This window comes from Aythya fuligula, chromosome 3 (assembly GCF_009819795.1).
Source record: "Aythya fuligula isolate bAytFul2 chromosome 3, bAytFul2.pri, whole genome shotgun sequence".
Classification (NCBI taxonomy): domain Eukaryota; kingdom Metazoa; phylum Chordata; class Aves; order Anseriformes; family Anatidae; genus Aythya; species Aythya fuligula.
The window spans coordinates 11,517,788-11,533,922 of NC_045561.1; the positions used below are offsets into that span (position 1 = coordinate 11,517,788).

The 16,135-nt window shown below is 42.0% G+C and overlaps 1 protein-coding gene across 1 annotated transcript; it reads right to left on the reverse strand.

Annotated features, from left to right (window-relative positions):
• Positions 1 to 598: 598 nt before the first annotated feature.
• Positions 599 to 15,251, reverse strand: MCM8 (minichromosome maintenance 8 homologous recombination repair factor). Its single transcript, XM_032184871.1, has 18 exons — positions 15,098 to 15,251; positions 14,861 to 14,935; positions 14,292 to 14,374; positions 13,977 to 14,126; positions 13,150 to 13,253; positions 11,828 to 12,026; positions 11,236 to 11,321; positions 9,821 to 9,972; positions 8,823 to 9,018; positions 8,361 to 8,391; positions 7,913 to 8,053; positions 6,151 to 6,292; positions 5,334 to 5,529; positions 4,843 to 5,056; positions 3,709 to 3,918; positions 3,059 to 3,135; positions 2,415 to 2,604; positions 599 to 1,533 (listed from the first exon to the last, which is right to left on the reverse strand). The coding sequence occupies exons 1-18, from the start codon at positions 15,249 to 15,251 to the stop codon at positions 1,441 to 1,443; spliced, it is 2,493 nt and encodes an 830-aa protein (XP_032040762.1). The 3' UTR covers positions 599 to 1,440.
• Between the last annotated feature and the right edge of the window lie 884 nt (positions 15,252 to 16,135).

Here is a 16,135-nt window from a genome sequence, read left to right on the forward strand (position 1 = left end):
CAGTACAGGCTGGGGCTGACCACCTGGAAGCACCTCAGCAGGGAAGGATCCAAGGGGATACCAAGCTCACCCTGAGCCAACAAGGCAGCAAGGGCTGGGTTAAGCAGGGGGACTGGAGCAGGGAGAGGTAAAAATCTTCCTTACACCGAGGTGTGGGCTCCCTTGTTTGAGAGGGATGGACAGGAGAGAGTCCCTGGAAAGATGATGAAAGGATAATATGGGGACAGAGGACTGGGACTGCTGAGCCTGGAAAAGAAGGTTATGGGGGAGAATCTGAGCGCGTATCAATAGCAGATTGAGGGAACAAAGAAGAGGGAGTCAAACTTCTCAATAGTGCTGAAAGACAGGACAAGCGGAACTTCAGAGAGCAAGGCTAGGTAAGGCAGAACCCTGCCTCTGAAATCCCCATTCAGCGTTTTGTCTCTCATGCCCCCCTGCCCTAGGTTGTTTTGTACAAAATTTAAGAAAAGTCACTTACTGGAAAAGGTGAAATTGTGAAGACTACTTTCTTATACATCTTTATGTATTTAAACATCTTAGAAATAGGAGGGGAGAAAACAGAAGCATCAGCAACACATTGTTTCAGCTGTGGGTAAGCATTAAAAAAAAAAAATTAAGAATCTGCCCTTTTATTGGAGTAGACCATGATCCTGATTTCATAATTGTACAGAGCACTTCGTGGAACAGACATCCTGCTGTGGCAGGAACAGAGTTAAACACATACAACACGTAACATGAATGCATTGTGAAATAGCTGTTAATACCCACACCCCTGTTCACTGTTACTATATCTCTTGAATAAATAACTCAATAAATTTTAACAAATTTATCAATGTATAAGTTTAATGAAAAAATAAAAATTCAATTCCTGTTTTTACACATTAAATACTGTAAGGAGACCTTAAGTTAGACTTGCACTGCAAATAAAATCTCAAAGACCAATAAATACAGACTTACAAATCAGAAAACCAAATCAGTTTCAATAAGGTATCACCTTTTACTGTTATAAAGCTGCACTGGCTCAACATGATGGTTCCCAAATTTTGGGAAACTTTTCTACATATTAAATTCCTCAGACGACCTACAGTGCTAAAAACACAACTGACATTGTTCTCTCATGAAAGATTGCTTTTTTAAAACCTGTGGGTAGAACATCACTAAGTTTAGAAGCAACATTTGTTACTGTGATCATCTGGCCTAGCAGAGCTACACCTACAGGGTGAGTCCGGCAGCAGTATCACACCACAGTTTGTCCCACAACAGCTTCAGGCAAGCCTGCTGGCATTACCAGTTCCCAAACAAGAATCTTGCACCTGAGGTAAGCAACGCTGCATCAGCTTCTGTGGTAGGCTGCAATTCAGGATGCTTTATTGCTGTGTCCACCAGCCCATTCCAGATACTTTGGTTGTGTCTCAAAGTTCAGAAACCCAGTCTCTCTCTTCACATAGTCTGAAGCTGATAAACTCTCAAGCCTTTTTTCAAAAGATAACCCTGATCATTTAGGGATTGAATAAAGCTTTCAAAATCAAATACCTGGAGGAAAAAGACAAAAAAATATCAGACTGAAAGTATTACATTTTATCTGGTACAAAGCAACATCAACAATTTAAAAGAATTGCAGTATTTACACATTAGTGAACTATGCAGAGTAACGTATGTATTTATCCAAGTTCTGAAACAAACAGAAAATATAAGTACCATTTCTACAGTTCTCATTGATTTCCAAGTATTTATTCCATATCTAGAACATTGAATGGGCAAAAAAAAACCTGTAGGAAGGCAAAATTAGAATTAATTCAATTAGCTACAAGTAACTAGTTGCTAAATGAATGTTCTTTTGAGAGGAGTGGGCAATAACGCATCCTGAGGGCAGTAACATTCTGTCAGACAGGGATCACACCAAATATCCTATGTACAGCCCACATGTGGACAAGTTTGGAACTGAAGTCATCTTCCCCAGCAGACCAGGGTAGGTCGACCACGTAAGAGAAGAACAGCATTACTGGCCACAGTAAGTTCCATACAAAGAAATTCCTGGTCGCTACTTCTCACTTTAACACTCCAATTTCAAAACTTCTACATTGGCATTTAAAGCTTTTGACCATGAAACAAGAAGTAGAAATAACTATCAATATTTTTGTTTAGCTGAAGCCTCCCTCACAAGTACAGCATATAAACCTGTTACAGGATAAATACGTCTCTGGCCACATGTCCTACATGATGTTCCTACCAAGTTACAGCATTCGGATGCTTGAAGCAGAACCAAAAACCCAAAGGGCGCATCTGGGCCAGTGAAGGCCAAGCAGAAACCTCACTGCTCACAAATAGAACAGACACCACAACGGCCTAAATAAATAAATACACAAATAATTTTGGCTGCTCTTTTTGAAGAGATGCTTGATTTCCATACTTACTCGTATCTGTAGCTCCTTCGCAATCTGTCGAAGCTGTTGCAATTCAAAGAGGTTGTTGTAAGTTCTTTCCGCAATGCTGTTGAGGGCAGAAATAAATCTCTTTGCTTGGGACCGATTGCTCATCCCAGACCCGTGCTGGGAACGTTCAAAGTCCAGTTTCCCAAACTCATCCGAGTAGGTTCCCAGCATGCTAAAATAAACATATGAATGGGAAGTAAGAGTAAAAATGCATGAAGTTCCTTCCTGAAACATAACTGCTTGAGATGCTTTTATTCCTAGGGGATGAATTCCTATCTAGGGAACGTAGATTAAGCATCTGCCCAAATCACTTTTAAACTTAATTTGTTCAACAGCAACAATAGGCAGTGAGCACAGGAGACAAAAATTTCTGGCAGCACCTCATCTCTAAGTTACTGTGCACTGATATTCCTGACTGCTTTGGTGACACAGCTCAGAAGTTGAAGTGATAGCATTCAACTTTGGGCTGCTGTCAATTTTTAAACAAGTGTTAACAACTCTGAATGTTAATAACAGAGGCCTAAATTTGGTAAAGTCTTCTCTTCACCGTGTTTGCCTGTCAGTATTAAAAAAATAAGTCTTCGAATAACACCAAGATGCTTTATTTTTAAAGCACCGTGTATTACCTGTATTTCATTATTTCTATTACATCCTCAGCATCTTCCTTGGTACATTTCTCCCTTAATTCCAGCCTTGATCGTGCCTTAAAACAAAAACAACACAGAAAGGTATATTTAAGGTACTAAACCTGATGTGAGGAAAGGCTACAGCCCTGCCCCATGCACACAATGATACAACAAGCACAAGATTTGGAAGCACAGAGTTGAAGCCTGAGCCTACAGGATTAAGATGACAAGCCCTCTACTTTTTACAGCATTTCAACGTCACGTCCTTCAAACACACATTATCACCAGGTTAGAGTTCATTTGCTTTTTAATAGCGCATTCCTGGGAAGCAGCATAATATGCCTTAATAACATTGTGTTAGTGTTATGGAAAGCAGGAACACTCTGAGTTCAAGATGGGCAGCAGCTTGTCTTTGCCTGCACCTACTTGCTCTCCTTTTAGGAGAGCATGATAGGTTTTATTTCTACCCCCTTAAGGGTGCTTTACCTCTTAAGAGGCTTTAAACAACAGTAGCTCTTAAGCATTTGTAAGTCTCTTATATCTTAAAAAAAAAAAAAAAAAAAAAAGCTGTGAGAAAATACGGGATATCAGTATCAGTTCAGGAATAATCTTTTTGCTTTCAACCCTTAAGTACCACAGCTTGAATTTACCTCAGTAAGTCGAATCAGTGACTCCAGCTGCCTCGTGGTGATTGGTGTGCTGTCTGCTCCTTGGTTCTGCTTCCGAAGCTCAAGGTAGAATTCCTGGAGGACCTGAGCAGCTTCTGGAGATAGCTTTGGGTGAACGTACTGCCGAGCGTATCCGACGTACTTCCTCAGCAGCTGATGTGGAATGGCATCGAAGTTTTCTCCTGGTGAGATCTAACCCAATTACAAACAGAAGTCTTAGATTTTTGGATTTTCTGTCAGAATCCTATAACATACAAGTTTTAACATAAAAATTTCATCATCTAGGCTTTATCTGATGAAATCTTCATGAAGCTCTGAACATGGTGCCACATGTGAGCTGTGTTCTTTTAAAGTCCCTACACTGTGTTAAGACAATGCCATTTCAGAACAAGGAGCAGCAGCTATTAATTTCCACTTGTTAGTGTCAAAGGTCACCTAGATATGTCAAGAATTCTCTCAGAAAGGGAAAGTACAATTTCCCAATTGTTACAGTATACACCTCTATAGAAGTATAAGCCTTCACATTTCCCAGAGTGCAAGGATTTAGCTCCCAGAGGGGTTTATTTCTCGGAGACCTGGCATTTAGCAATATCAGCCCTGAAACTAACCACTGAAATTTAGTAATAAAATATCAGTTCTTCCCAAATTCCTCAATCTATCTCAGTCTGCAGATGTCCAAATACTTGTCCAAGCACTTACACTGCTTTACTGAGATTCAGTATTTCACAGCATGTAATGTAAAATTATTACACCCAATCTAGTTCTGTAGCTCCTTACTGAAATCTAATACAGCAAATTCGATTTCACACAGAATACCTTCCCTCTACCCCAAATAAGAACAAACAGAAGGAAAAAAGCAACTCAGCTGTTAAACTCTTTCCATGTGAATTGGCACAATTTTGGCAACTCCAGCATGGCGGATAATGGCAGCTACAATAAATAAATAGCTACTTGCAGAAACTGGTGGCTGGGGCCTTAATACTTCTTGAATTCAGAGCCAGTTGTGATGAGAAGAATGGGAGTAGGAGACGGAAGACAGCAGGTTGAGGTTGCCAGGTCCCACTGTAAGGAGCACCACAGAAACGGGCACTGCAATGGTCACAGGACAAGTCCTACCTTAAGCCTTTCAAGCAGTGGCCGATCGGAAACAACTTCAAGAACAGAGCGATCCTGCAGGCTGGCACGACTCACAACGGCGCTGCTGCACGCTGCCTGCTTTCCAGCTCGGATAGCCATCACGTGCTCGGACAGCAAGTGATCGTGATCTTCATTTGGGGTGTCCAGCAAAATGAAAACCAAATCAAATCTTGACAGCAAAGCACTCCCCATTCTAAAGTAAAGACAAGAAAACCACACAATCCTTGTATTAATGTAGAAAAACAACAGCAATTCTGCTCTGCTTCAAAAATATTTAGAGAACTGTGTCCTTTTCATTCAGGATAAAGCAAAACAGCAACTTATCTCCTAAAACAACATGAAAATTTATTACAACAAGCTTGTGTTCAAGCTCCAGGAAACTAGAAGTCAATTAAACCCAACTGCAAGACTGCCTGAAGCACCTGCTCCCGAATTTGGATTATATAAGCAGCATTTCAAAAAGTGCTCACTTTAAGTTCTCAGACACCGTTTTGGCTTTGTTATAATGCCCTCCAACGGGGTTTGCTGCAGCAATGATAGATGTCCTGGCTGGCAAGCTGCAAACAATGCCAGCTTTGGCAAGGCTGATACTTTGCTGTTCCATGGCTTCCAGCAGAGCCTGGTGTTGGCTTCCCATCTTATCAAATTCATCTATTCCACAAATACCTGGAAACAAAACAGGACAAAGGCTTATTAGGAAACACGTTAACTAATGGACAAGTGGATGCCACAATCCAGTGCAACATCAGAACTCCACTCAGAGTCTAGGTACTGCAGAAGATCTTTGACCAAGCCTCCATTTCAGCAAGGTCTGTTTCTGTTCCAAGCTGCTGCAGCTGAATCATTACAAAGCTGGCTTGGCTTGCAGAGGCAGTGTCTTGGCTACTCATTAAGATGCCAAAACAAGCAGTTTGTAAAAGCAGAAATAAATGGCCAACTTCATAAGCAAGCTATTTTTCAAAAACAGTAAGACTCCAGTAGGTGCCTTTAAGTCAGAGATTTCTCATGAAGGAAATCCTAGTTCTTCACCACGTGAAATGACACTGGTATGCAGATTGCAGAACTGAAGTTTTATACACATCCTAAGCCCTAAGAAAGCAGGAACCACTTCTGGAGAAGTCACTGGAGAAGCTCACAACTTCCCAGATTGGGAAAGCCACTACCATACTTCAGATTTACATCTTTAATCCCCAATTAAGCAAGCACTGTAGTTAACAACCTCTGACCCAGCAGCACCTCCCATCACCACGTTTGTTCATACGAAACCTATGGCATTACAAACATTACCTTGATCTCCGAGCACTAAAGCACCAGCTTCCAAGGCAAAATCTCCCGAAGCACCATCTCTAGACAGTGTGACAGTCAGGCCAGAGCTGGTGGAAGTATTACCACAAACATACACACCTCGAGGAGCAACGTTACACACTGCCTGGAATAAAGAAAAAACACTTTTTCTCATAAGCCTTACTCTAGAGAAACAGTACAAAGCAAAACCAAATCTGTTTCTTTCCATTTAACATAGCCCAACTGTAAAGCTGTAACTCCTTGCAACCCAAAAGACACATTTCTGCACAATTTTTGTCGCAATATTTGTACTTAGCCACACCTACTGTGTTATCAGAACTACTTGGACTTGGGGCTCAACACCTGCACCCAAAGTGTGTGGAAAAGCTTGTGAACATCCAATCCATCACAGAATTGCAGATACACAGTTTCTGTATTTTCAGGCTCCAGGGCTTATTTAGGCTAACATCTTATCTGGCTGGCCAACAGAAGCTGCTTCGGGGGGGGGGAAGCATCGTTTGTTCCACAACTACAGGTTGAAGGAGAGGCCTCGTCTCTGCCATGCCCCTAGTATCCAGAAAACAGCTTAAGCTTTGAAAGGACTAGCAAAAGACAGGCATGTTGCGGTTAAGTTTGTTTAGAAAGCAGTTATCATTAGAGATTTACTGGGAAAATTAACTTTGTTTACTTGTTTTATTCAGAAGATAACACCCAAAGCATATTTGCTCAGTACCAGGTAAGTGACAGGCACTGACAACTGAATTAAAAAACAAACAGAAGACAAGAACAAAACCAACAAAACCCACCACAAACCAGTTCCGACACAGCTCTGTTCTTGTCCTTGTGATTTTTTTTTCTGTGGCAGTGATGATAGAAAGGAGGTTTGTCTCAGGGTCTTATCGCTAATGGCATTACTTAGTATTATGTGGGGGAAAGAAGCCACAAAGTCATTTATTATATACCAGATATTCCCAATTCAGTGAAAAAAATCATTTATCAGGATGCTTACACATACATCTGTCACTTCAGTTAAATTATTTCAGGGCACATCTTCACATGACACATTCATGTTTAAAAAAAAAACTGAGTCTCTTTAATGAGGTAGAGAATACCGCAAGTCTAGGAAAACTCTGCCCCCCTTTTGCTTCACAGTAACCACAGGCAAAGACGTGGAACTTTAAAACCGTTCAGTTTAAGATACATTCTGCTGTTAACTGGCTTTGCAGTCTTGCAAAAAAAAAAAAAAAAAAAAAAAAAAGCCCACCAGGACTGTGATGCAAGCATAGGAACAGGTCCCTTCCCTGAAGAGCAGAGATCTGGGCCAGCCACGCAGAAATAGGAAAAGAGGAGGGAAATAAGCCTCACGGGAGGTGAATAGCATGGTGGTTCTAAAAATGCCCTTGTTTTATATGACAGTGGGATAGCTACATGAATAAAGTGAGACACCTCATCAAGAAGAGAAGTTGGTGAAAGGAGCTAACAAGAGCAGGACAGCAACAACACAAAGTACTTTAAAGTCTACAGGCTTGACCAAGTATCTCTGCTTTGAAAATGTTTTAACAGGACGATTCTCTGGAAAGAATGGACTGCAGGGAAGCCATTTGGGTGCTATACGCTACACCTGAGGCATGCTGTTTGAAGACACATCTCCAGCCCTGCCAAGAAACCTTTTGGTCTTCGTGCAGCTACCCTACAATGCTCACAAGAAGGTAGCAAGGAATTACTGAAAAATACAATCATACAGTAGTAAGAAATCAACTCATACTTGCAACATTTGACTTTTTCCTAATCCTGGATCTCCAACCACCAGAACATGCGGATCTCCTCGAACTGGGATTCTGTTCTTGTCATCAACAAACTTCTGACATCCTCCAAACAATGCCAGGGCCAAGCCTGCCTTTACAATCTGTAGCAGTACACACCAACATAGTCAGTATTCAGTCGTTGTGATCAGTAGACAGCTCCCCAGAACTGCTTGTAGTAACCCCTCTCTTCTGGATGGCTGAGCTTAAATCCCAGAAGAAAGTTGCAAAAGTATAAGGCTGCCACCTCCCTGTTAGTTCACGCACTAGAACACCACTGAAAAGTCACCCATAAATACAGCCCCTGCCCCTTCCCTCCACCCCCGAGAAACTTTACAAATCCTGTAGAAGTTTACTGTGGCATAAACATTGCAGCCTGAAGTTGCAAAGCAGAGCTGGCAAACTGCTTACCTCATGGCCATAGATGGCAGGACAAAGGGAGCTGAAAAACAAAGCATACTGTGACATACAGAACAGAGATCTCACGTTACTACTAAATAATCACTTGTTCTCTCTCTCGTCCCAGAACACTTTTCTAAGTCCAACGTTTTTGCTTAGTTGTTGAATTCTTAGAATCAGTTTAAATGTAAAAACAGTACCATATTTCTCAAAATTTTTAGATAACCAGATATACTTGAAGCAACATGAAAAGCCTTTTGAGTTTGCACAACTGCAAAGGACCGTTTTCCCAGCGGTCACTGCACTGTTGTGATTTTTATCAAATAACTACCTACAAGCCTCCTTCTAAAGATTCTGCAGTTTTGTGTTCTTTGATTCCACTGGCAGGACCTGAGGGACAGCCCAGCTAGAGAAGCACTTCTCCATCTGAACTGAGGGTCTCTCACACCCAGTAACCACTGCCACACAACTTACTTCACAATGAGCCTGAAGAGGTTGTCCTCAGCTTGGATTTCTTGAACAGCATAGAGGTCCTTAAGCGAAAACTCCATGAATGATCTCTGAAAAGTCTCATCATCAAAGTTCTTTATTTTTTGTCCTTTAGTGTTGCTGACAGAATTCGCCTCAATGTACAACAGGAACACACACTTGTCATTCTTATTTTTAGAAGCTGTTAGAAAGATTGATAGACAATGAGGAAGAAGTTTTGCATTTTTAATGCTGATGTTATTTACAAACGGCACAGGGCAATTCAGAAATATTTAGCAGACATATCTACAGCCTCTGTTTTGCATATTTAAGTAGCTGGACACCTGCTTTTTTTTTTTTTTTTTTTTTTTCCCAGAGAATGGTAACTGAGCAGTGAACGCAGGCTCACAGTAAATCCCAACTGCAGTTCCCTGCAGTATGTTCATTCTATTACAGCTACGCACAACATGCTTCTTCATTTTTGGGGAAAACAACAATTCTAAGATTTCTCTAGGGAGAACTATACTGAAAAAGGTAATATGCCTTCACAGTTGTATGATGGCTTTTCTGTAACTTGAAGGAGGCATTGAAGCAAAAAGATTAAACAAATGATGAGCCTAGATGAGACTTCAGGAAATAAGGATGCCCCCCTGCCATGTGAGCAGTTCAGAGAAGGCTTCACTATCAGCTGACCCACCATAAAACACCACGTCAGGACTGGAACTTGAAGACTATAGTTAAATATAGACCAGTGGGTTGCAAAAGGCAAACTCCCTCTATCAGTGGACATTTGAGACAGCGCTCCCCTTGAGCAGTGAGGCAGATTGCCTTTTCAAAATGACACCTTGGTATGAAACTTTGGGAACTTGTTAAATACACTTAACGCTTTTACAACTTTGAGAGCTCAAATGAAAGAGGACGGCTGTTCATCCTGTTGGGAAATCACCAGGGGGGGAAAAAAAAAACAAAACACAGGAAAAAGTATGCCAAGATGTGTGTTTTACCTTCCTCAGTGCTCGACACCTTGACTATCCCTGTAATTGTGACCACATCTCCTGGCACGCAGCTGTCCACCAGGTCTTGAACCAGTTCACATTCGATTGTGCGAGGGATTCGGCCTGCTTCTCGCTGATCATCTGACATGAGCTCCTGCACCCTGCAACACACGTGGTAAGCACTCATTTCACGCGTTACGTTACGTGGTAACACCATGTGTTACCGATTCTGGCATAGAGAGAATGGCATACACTGAGAAGGGAGGCACCAGAAATGTCCTGATCAACACTGAAACAGCGGTGCTGAACTTGAGAAACAGGCTTTTTCAACTCAGACTTGAGCAAAAGGGCATATAACATACCTACAACCCCAAAAGACAGTTACAACATACTCCTGAAATACTAATTGATGTGGACTTCAGATTTTCTAGCACTGGTGTGTTCATGTAGAAATATGTACAGTATGTGAAATAAGATGGACTTTATTTACAAAGTTAGGAGGTCAGACATGATAGCTCCAATGCTTAATTGGCATTTTAACCCTAGAAAATGCCACGAAGTTCCTCAGACCACAGCAAGAACAGCAGCATGCTCTGTGTAGTTGCAAAAGGCCAGCAACTAACAAGTTCTTTAAAAGGTTCAGATTTTGACTCTGCACAGAGTCCTGAAAATTTTCCTAGAAGCTTAGCATAAAGCTTCTCTTAAGCTGTGATGAACAGCACCCTCTACAGCTACTCACAAGAATGTCAGTATTGTTTTTAATGAGTTCTAAATCACTTACTAAGGAAAGTTCTTTAAAAAATACACTTGGATGACATTTGGCATTATAAGACTTGACACTGAGCACATGAGCTTACAGAATCTGAACACAACCAGAGGAAAGCAGTAAGAGTTCTGTTTCTGCTCAGGTAAGCTTAGTGCTTACCTGCAGTAAGCTAACAGGATGAGCAAAACACAGAGCAAATTCTCCTGAATGTGTATTATGGGACAAGAGCAGCATGGTCACAGTACAGCAGAAGCAAGGAAACAAAAAGAAACATTCAGTTCGTTCAAGTCAAGTGTCACAGCTGATGAATAATTTAACACAGCTTTCCTAACGGACTTTCAGTTCATTAAAAGGAATTATTAAATATTAGAAGCAACTAAAAATAATGTAGAAAGTCTACAAAGAGCACAGATGTAATATTTCTCAAAGAACTCACATTAGGAGGAATTCCCAAGAAACTATTACATTGTTCAGTGTTCATATACAAAGTACACTATTTCTGTGATAAAACAACTGCTTTGTAACAATCTTTGAGAAGTACTTACTGCAAAAGAGTAAGGAGATTAAAATGACAAAGTGTAACACAGAATGAGCCATCCTGTTGCTTTTTGCCTACTTTGGTTATTACATTTTTGTGCAGGGGTGGAGAGATGCTTACTTCACAGACTGCCAGTCCACTGTTGTGGTTAAAGGAGAGCTTCTGTCAGGGGTGAATGACCGGCCACGGCACTCAGGTACAAGGCACTGTAATAGAATTAATTCTAATTCATTCTTAGTTGTTGTTTTTTTAATGGCAGTTTTAAACTGCCTTTTTATTTTTCAAAAAGAAAGCAAGACAACAATATTGATTATCACAATTTAAGGAAAAAAATCATTAAATTAATGCTACAGACTAACACATAATTAACAAATCTGTGCTATCAAGCACAGACAGCTGATCCTTGGCTCAGTTGTTAGAGCAAACACAGGTAATTTGTACGATCCCCTGATTTATGGGAGTTTCTCCAAACTGCTTTTGTTTCAGTAGTATACATTTTTTTCAAGGTTATGCACTAATTCATAGCTGGATGGTAAGTTTTTCCGGTTTTGTTTTTTAAATGTGTCACATTTTTAGGCTAGCTTTAAATATTAGAACTAATTCCCCTTTCACCACTCTTCTCATCCTTCAGCGCCCACTGGCATTGCCATTTTTCAAATCCCCACAGAAATGCAAGAGGTAGAAAGTATGAGCTTGGGCAATTTTAACTTACCTTTGTCGGAAGCGTGTATTTTCCATCAGGCAGAGGAACACTCTGAACATCTCCGCACGTGCCACATACGAAGGCGAGCTTCGTGCACAGTGGCTTGATGTTGCTGACACGCACAACGGTACCCCGCAAGGCGATGTACTTCCCATAGCAGTTGGCCCGGACGTTTTTCAGCTGAGTTAGTGGGTCGTAGTTGTACACCCTACACAGAAGTTAGCATTTGAATCCCTACCAGCACTTTGAATCCCTGCCAGCTGTACATTTTGTTTGTATAGTGACACCTGGAAACAACCAAGACTACCAAAATCACAGAAAATACTTAATAATAATCATGTATAACTGCCTTTGAATTATTCCCAGTTAAGAGCAGGGTTTAGACTTGTGAAAAAAGAATCAAAGATTCATGTCTGTGTTCCAAAAGATGCCTTTTTCATCTACAGGTTTTCCGAAACACAGTTCAGTACCTAATTAAAAGGGTGCAGTTTTATAGCAACAAAGCTTAAGAATATATCATAGTCTGTCAAACTCCCCAATTAATTTGACCTGCTGTGTTAAAACCTGCTGGAACCAGCAGAGAAAAAATAAATCAAACTCAAATAGAGCTAATACCCCCAGTCTCCCTCAGAATCCCGAGGTCTGAGACTATTTTCTGAAGAGGAAAGTGTTTCATTAGGAAAGCAACGGAAGTCACATTTTCACAGTGATAACAGCAATTAAGATTCTTGGATGTATATGCTTTTTCAAAAATTAGTGTAATTTCAGTTCCTTCATTTCAAGTTAAAGGTTAAATAATTAGAAACATTCTGGAAGCTTCCTATCAGTAACCCTTTAATAGACGTAAGCTAAAATGAAAGAACAAATCTTCCTCTACCACTGTCCAAATACAGGGAATAATAAATATTGCCCACTGTAGTTTAGGTACACACCAAATCAACTCCTTTTTGAAGGCAAGCCTTTTACTACCAAAAGGCTAGATTCTTTTGAATCCTTTCCTAATTTGTCTAGTAAACAGCAGAAATATAACTATACTGCTGTTTTTAACGAACAGGTGTTTCACAGAATAGTTGCTCTACTTGTAAGTTACTTCTCTAGGTATAACCTGTTTCTTAAGCTTATAAGCAGGTTTCTTTTTGCCTTTGCCCTCACCAGGGCACCTCAGCTTCTGATATTGCGAAGGCAAAAATGTAGACTGTTCTTCTGGAAATATCTTCACAGGGGCAAGTCTCTCTATTAAATAAGCCTTTAGCACCATGCATGGACATTGATGATCACTACAGAAGAGGCAAAAAGCTCTTCCAGAAAAAAAAACACTCAACACCTATTACCTGGCATGAATGAGAGGCACATTTATTACAGCTTCTCCCTCAAGCGGCAATCCTTCCTGCACCTGCAGCTCCGCAGCATGCCTTTCAAGGTCCTTTGTTAGCACCTAGACACAAGAGGAAGGCAGGCACAAACTTCATATTCTGTGCAACACGGGTTCAACTGGCTACCGTTTAGTTACTGTCAGACCCGCTGAAGTCTGAAGAGCTCTCTGCTGTCCAGCAACCCCCACTAAACAGCATTTTCCTGCTTCTGAACAGCTCTAAGATTCATTTTAAAAGGAATTTAAGATTGTATTTATTGAATTATAAAGTGAGTGTTTACAATAGTCTTCATTCCTGGTCAATGCATAGAGTTTTGTTTGACAAGAACAAAAGCACCTGAGAATTTGCCTTTCAACAAGCAGTGAAATACTCCTTTAGGAGACATTGAACAGAGCCAGGAATTCTTCCACCAGCTCACCACTCACCCATCAGGCATGGCTCTTCCATGTGAGGTCAGATAACTAGCACAAGTAACTCACAGCCCATTGATATAAACAGGAATTAGAAGTCACTGACATAACTGTTAGAACTACGTTTAGTTTTAGCCAACTACTTTGACTATGACTAAGCAAAATACACTAAAACCAACGAATTTTCAAATCAGGATTTTGTAGACCATACAGAAATGGCGTAGAGATGGAAGTTATTGAGTTTTGATTGAACAAAAGATTTCCGTAAGACAGAAAAAAATATAGAAATTTGTTTTTATATCGTAATTGCCTTAAAATCCCACAGATTCTTTTCATTATGAGGGGTGTGCTCACAGATTAGAACTTCACATTTACCTGGTGAATTGCTAGACCCATACACTGCAATGTTTTCTGAGGCATATCCCGTAACTCAGTAGATATGTTTGGTATTGATTTAGTTAACTCTTTATCTTCTATCAGGTCCTTATAATCCACTAGGATACTTCCTTTTCTTTCTATTTCATCCTGCAAAACATTTAAAATTACCATATACACTTCAAAATATAAACACAATACATCCAAATCATGTCATAAACGTTTCACATCTGTGATGTAGATTATCTTTGATAGAGAAAATAAAATTATCTAACATCACTGCATCAACAATGTATATAAACAGACATATTTTACCTTATCATAAAGGTCAATGCGTTGCATGAAAAATTTTTCAAAGGCTTGAGTCTTCAGGACAAAAGGAGACTTGTCAGCATAAGCTAATCAGAAACATGCTATGTTAATGATTGACAGAAAGAATTATTTCAATTTCACAAAATACATAAAAATGCAATTTTTGTTCTGTTCTCTTTCTGTATTCCAGAACTGAGGAAGATGACTGATCTCTACAGTCCCACAGTAACGTCCTGTTACAAGGTGTGTTATAAAAGAGCTGTCTCTAGGATGACCGAGGTCAACCACACAGGGGCAGGAAAAGCTCCACAGAGACACAGATTCCAGCCTTTGACAGACCGCACGCTAGAATATACCTAACTGAGCAACTTAAAAAAGATCCTATTCTACACTATTTAAGATTTCTTTCCAGTGTTTGAAGTCCAGAGATTACAGCGTGCTACAAGACTAAAACCTGTGTCACATGAATGTGACACAAATGTTTTCTCTTCCACTTATCCCCTCTACTTATAACCCACTCTAGAGAAAACAGAATAGGATATTTGCTATACATAATTTTGGTCTAAAAATACCTTCAGAAAAGTAAAGCTTCCAGCCCTTATATGGAATAAACTGGTCCAATGTTGACTGAACTAGTCGAGATGTTACTGAAAGAGATGGAAATTGGGATTAGAGCTATGTGGACACTAAAACTTGGCAGATTTTATTGTCAGTGATTCTTTAAAGCAGCAGAAGGCAAGCAGTGCCGTTGCCCAGCACACAAGCGGGCCACAAGAGGTTGCCCAGAAAACAGGGAGGAGCCAGCTCACCAGCTTGGGGCATTCTCTTGCACTCTGCCTTTTGTCCTCCTCGTCCTCGCCATCCTCCTCGCCATCCTCCTCTCCACCCACCTCTCCATCCGCCTCGCCACCCCTGGAAGCCTCTCCCCCGGGCAGCCCCCCTTCCCCTGACATCCGCACTCATTTTTCTGTAGGGGCATCAGCTCGGGGCAGTAACAATGGGCAGAAAATTTATGAATTATCACTACTGGGGATGAGAGCCTGGGGGGGGAGATCCTCCAAGCCTTGGGGTCCCCCTCCAAAACACAGGGGGACCCCCTCAAGCCTTGGGGTCCCTCCACAGGCCTTAACGCCCCACTTATAGGACCTGGGGTCCCCCTTCCAAGCCTTGGGGCACCCTCCCAAGCCCTGAGGAACGTACTCAAGATTTGGGCCCCCCGTTAGAGGCCTTGGGGCCTCCTCCAGGCCTTAAGACCCCACTTATAGGATTTGTGGTCCCCCTCCCAGCCCCGGGGTCCCCCTTCCAAGCCTCTGGGTCCCCCCCCAAGCCCTGAGGGACCTGCTCAAGGTTTGAAGTCCCCGCTGCAGACCTTCGGGTCCCCCTTGTCAGATTGGGGATCCCCCTCCCAGCCCCGGAGGCCCCCTTCCGAGCCCTGAGGGACCTGCTCAAGGCTTGAGGTCCCCGCTCCAGCCCTTGGGACCCCCGTTCGAGGCCCTGGGGCCTCCCTCAAGGCCTTGGGGTCCCACTTGCAGGACTTGGCACCCCCCTCCCAGCCCGGGGTCCCCTTTCCAATTCTTAGGGTTCCCCTCCGAGCACCAGGAGGATCCGGGAGGACTCTTTAAGCCCCAAGGGGTCCCTCCCGCGGCCTGCCCCCCTCAGCCCTCACAGAGCAACCCCCCGCCGCCTCTGCTCCCCTCAGGAGCCCGCTCGCTTTGGCGCCCAACCGCCACTTCCGGCCGCGCCGCCAATCCCCGCGGAGCGCGCGGCGGCCCCGCCCCCTCGGCGCCGCGTTGCCATGGAGCCGTGAGGGCAAGCGGGGACGCGCATGCGCTCTGGCGCGGCGGAAG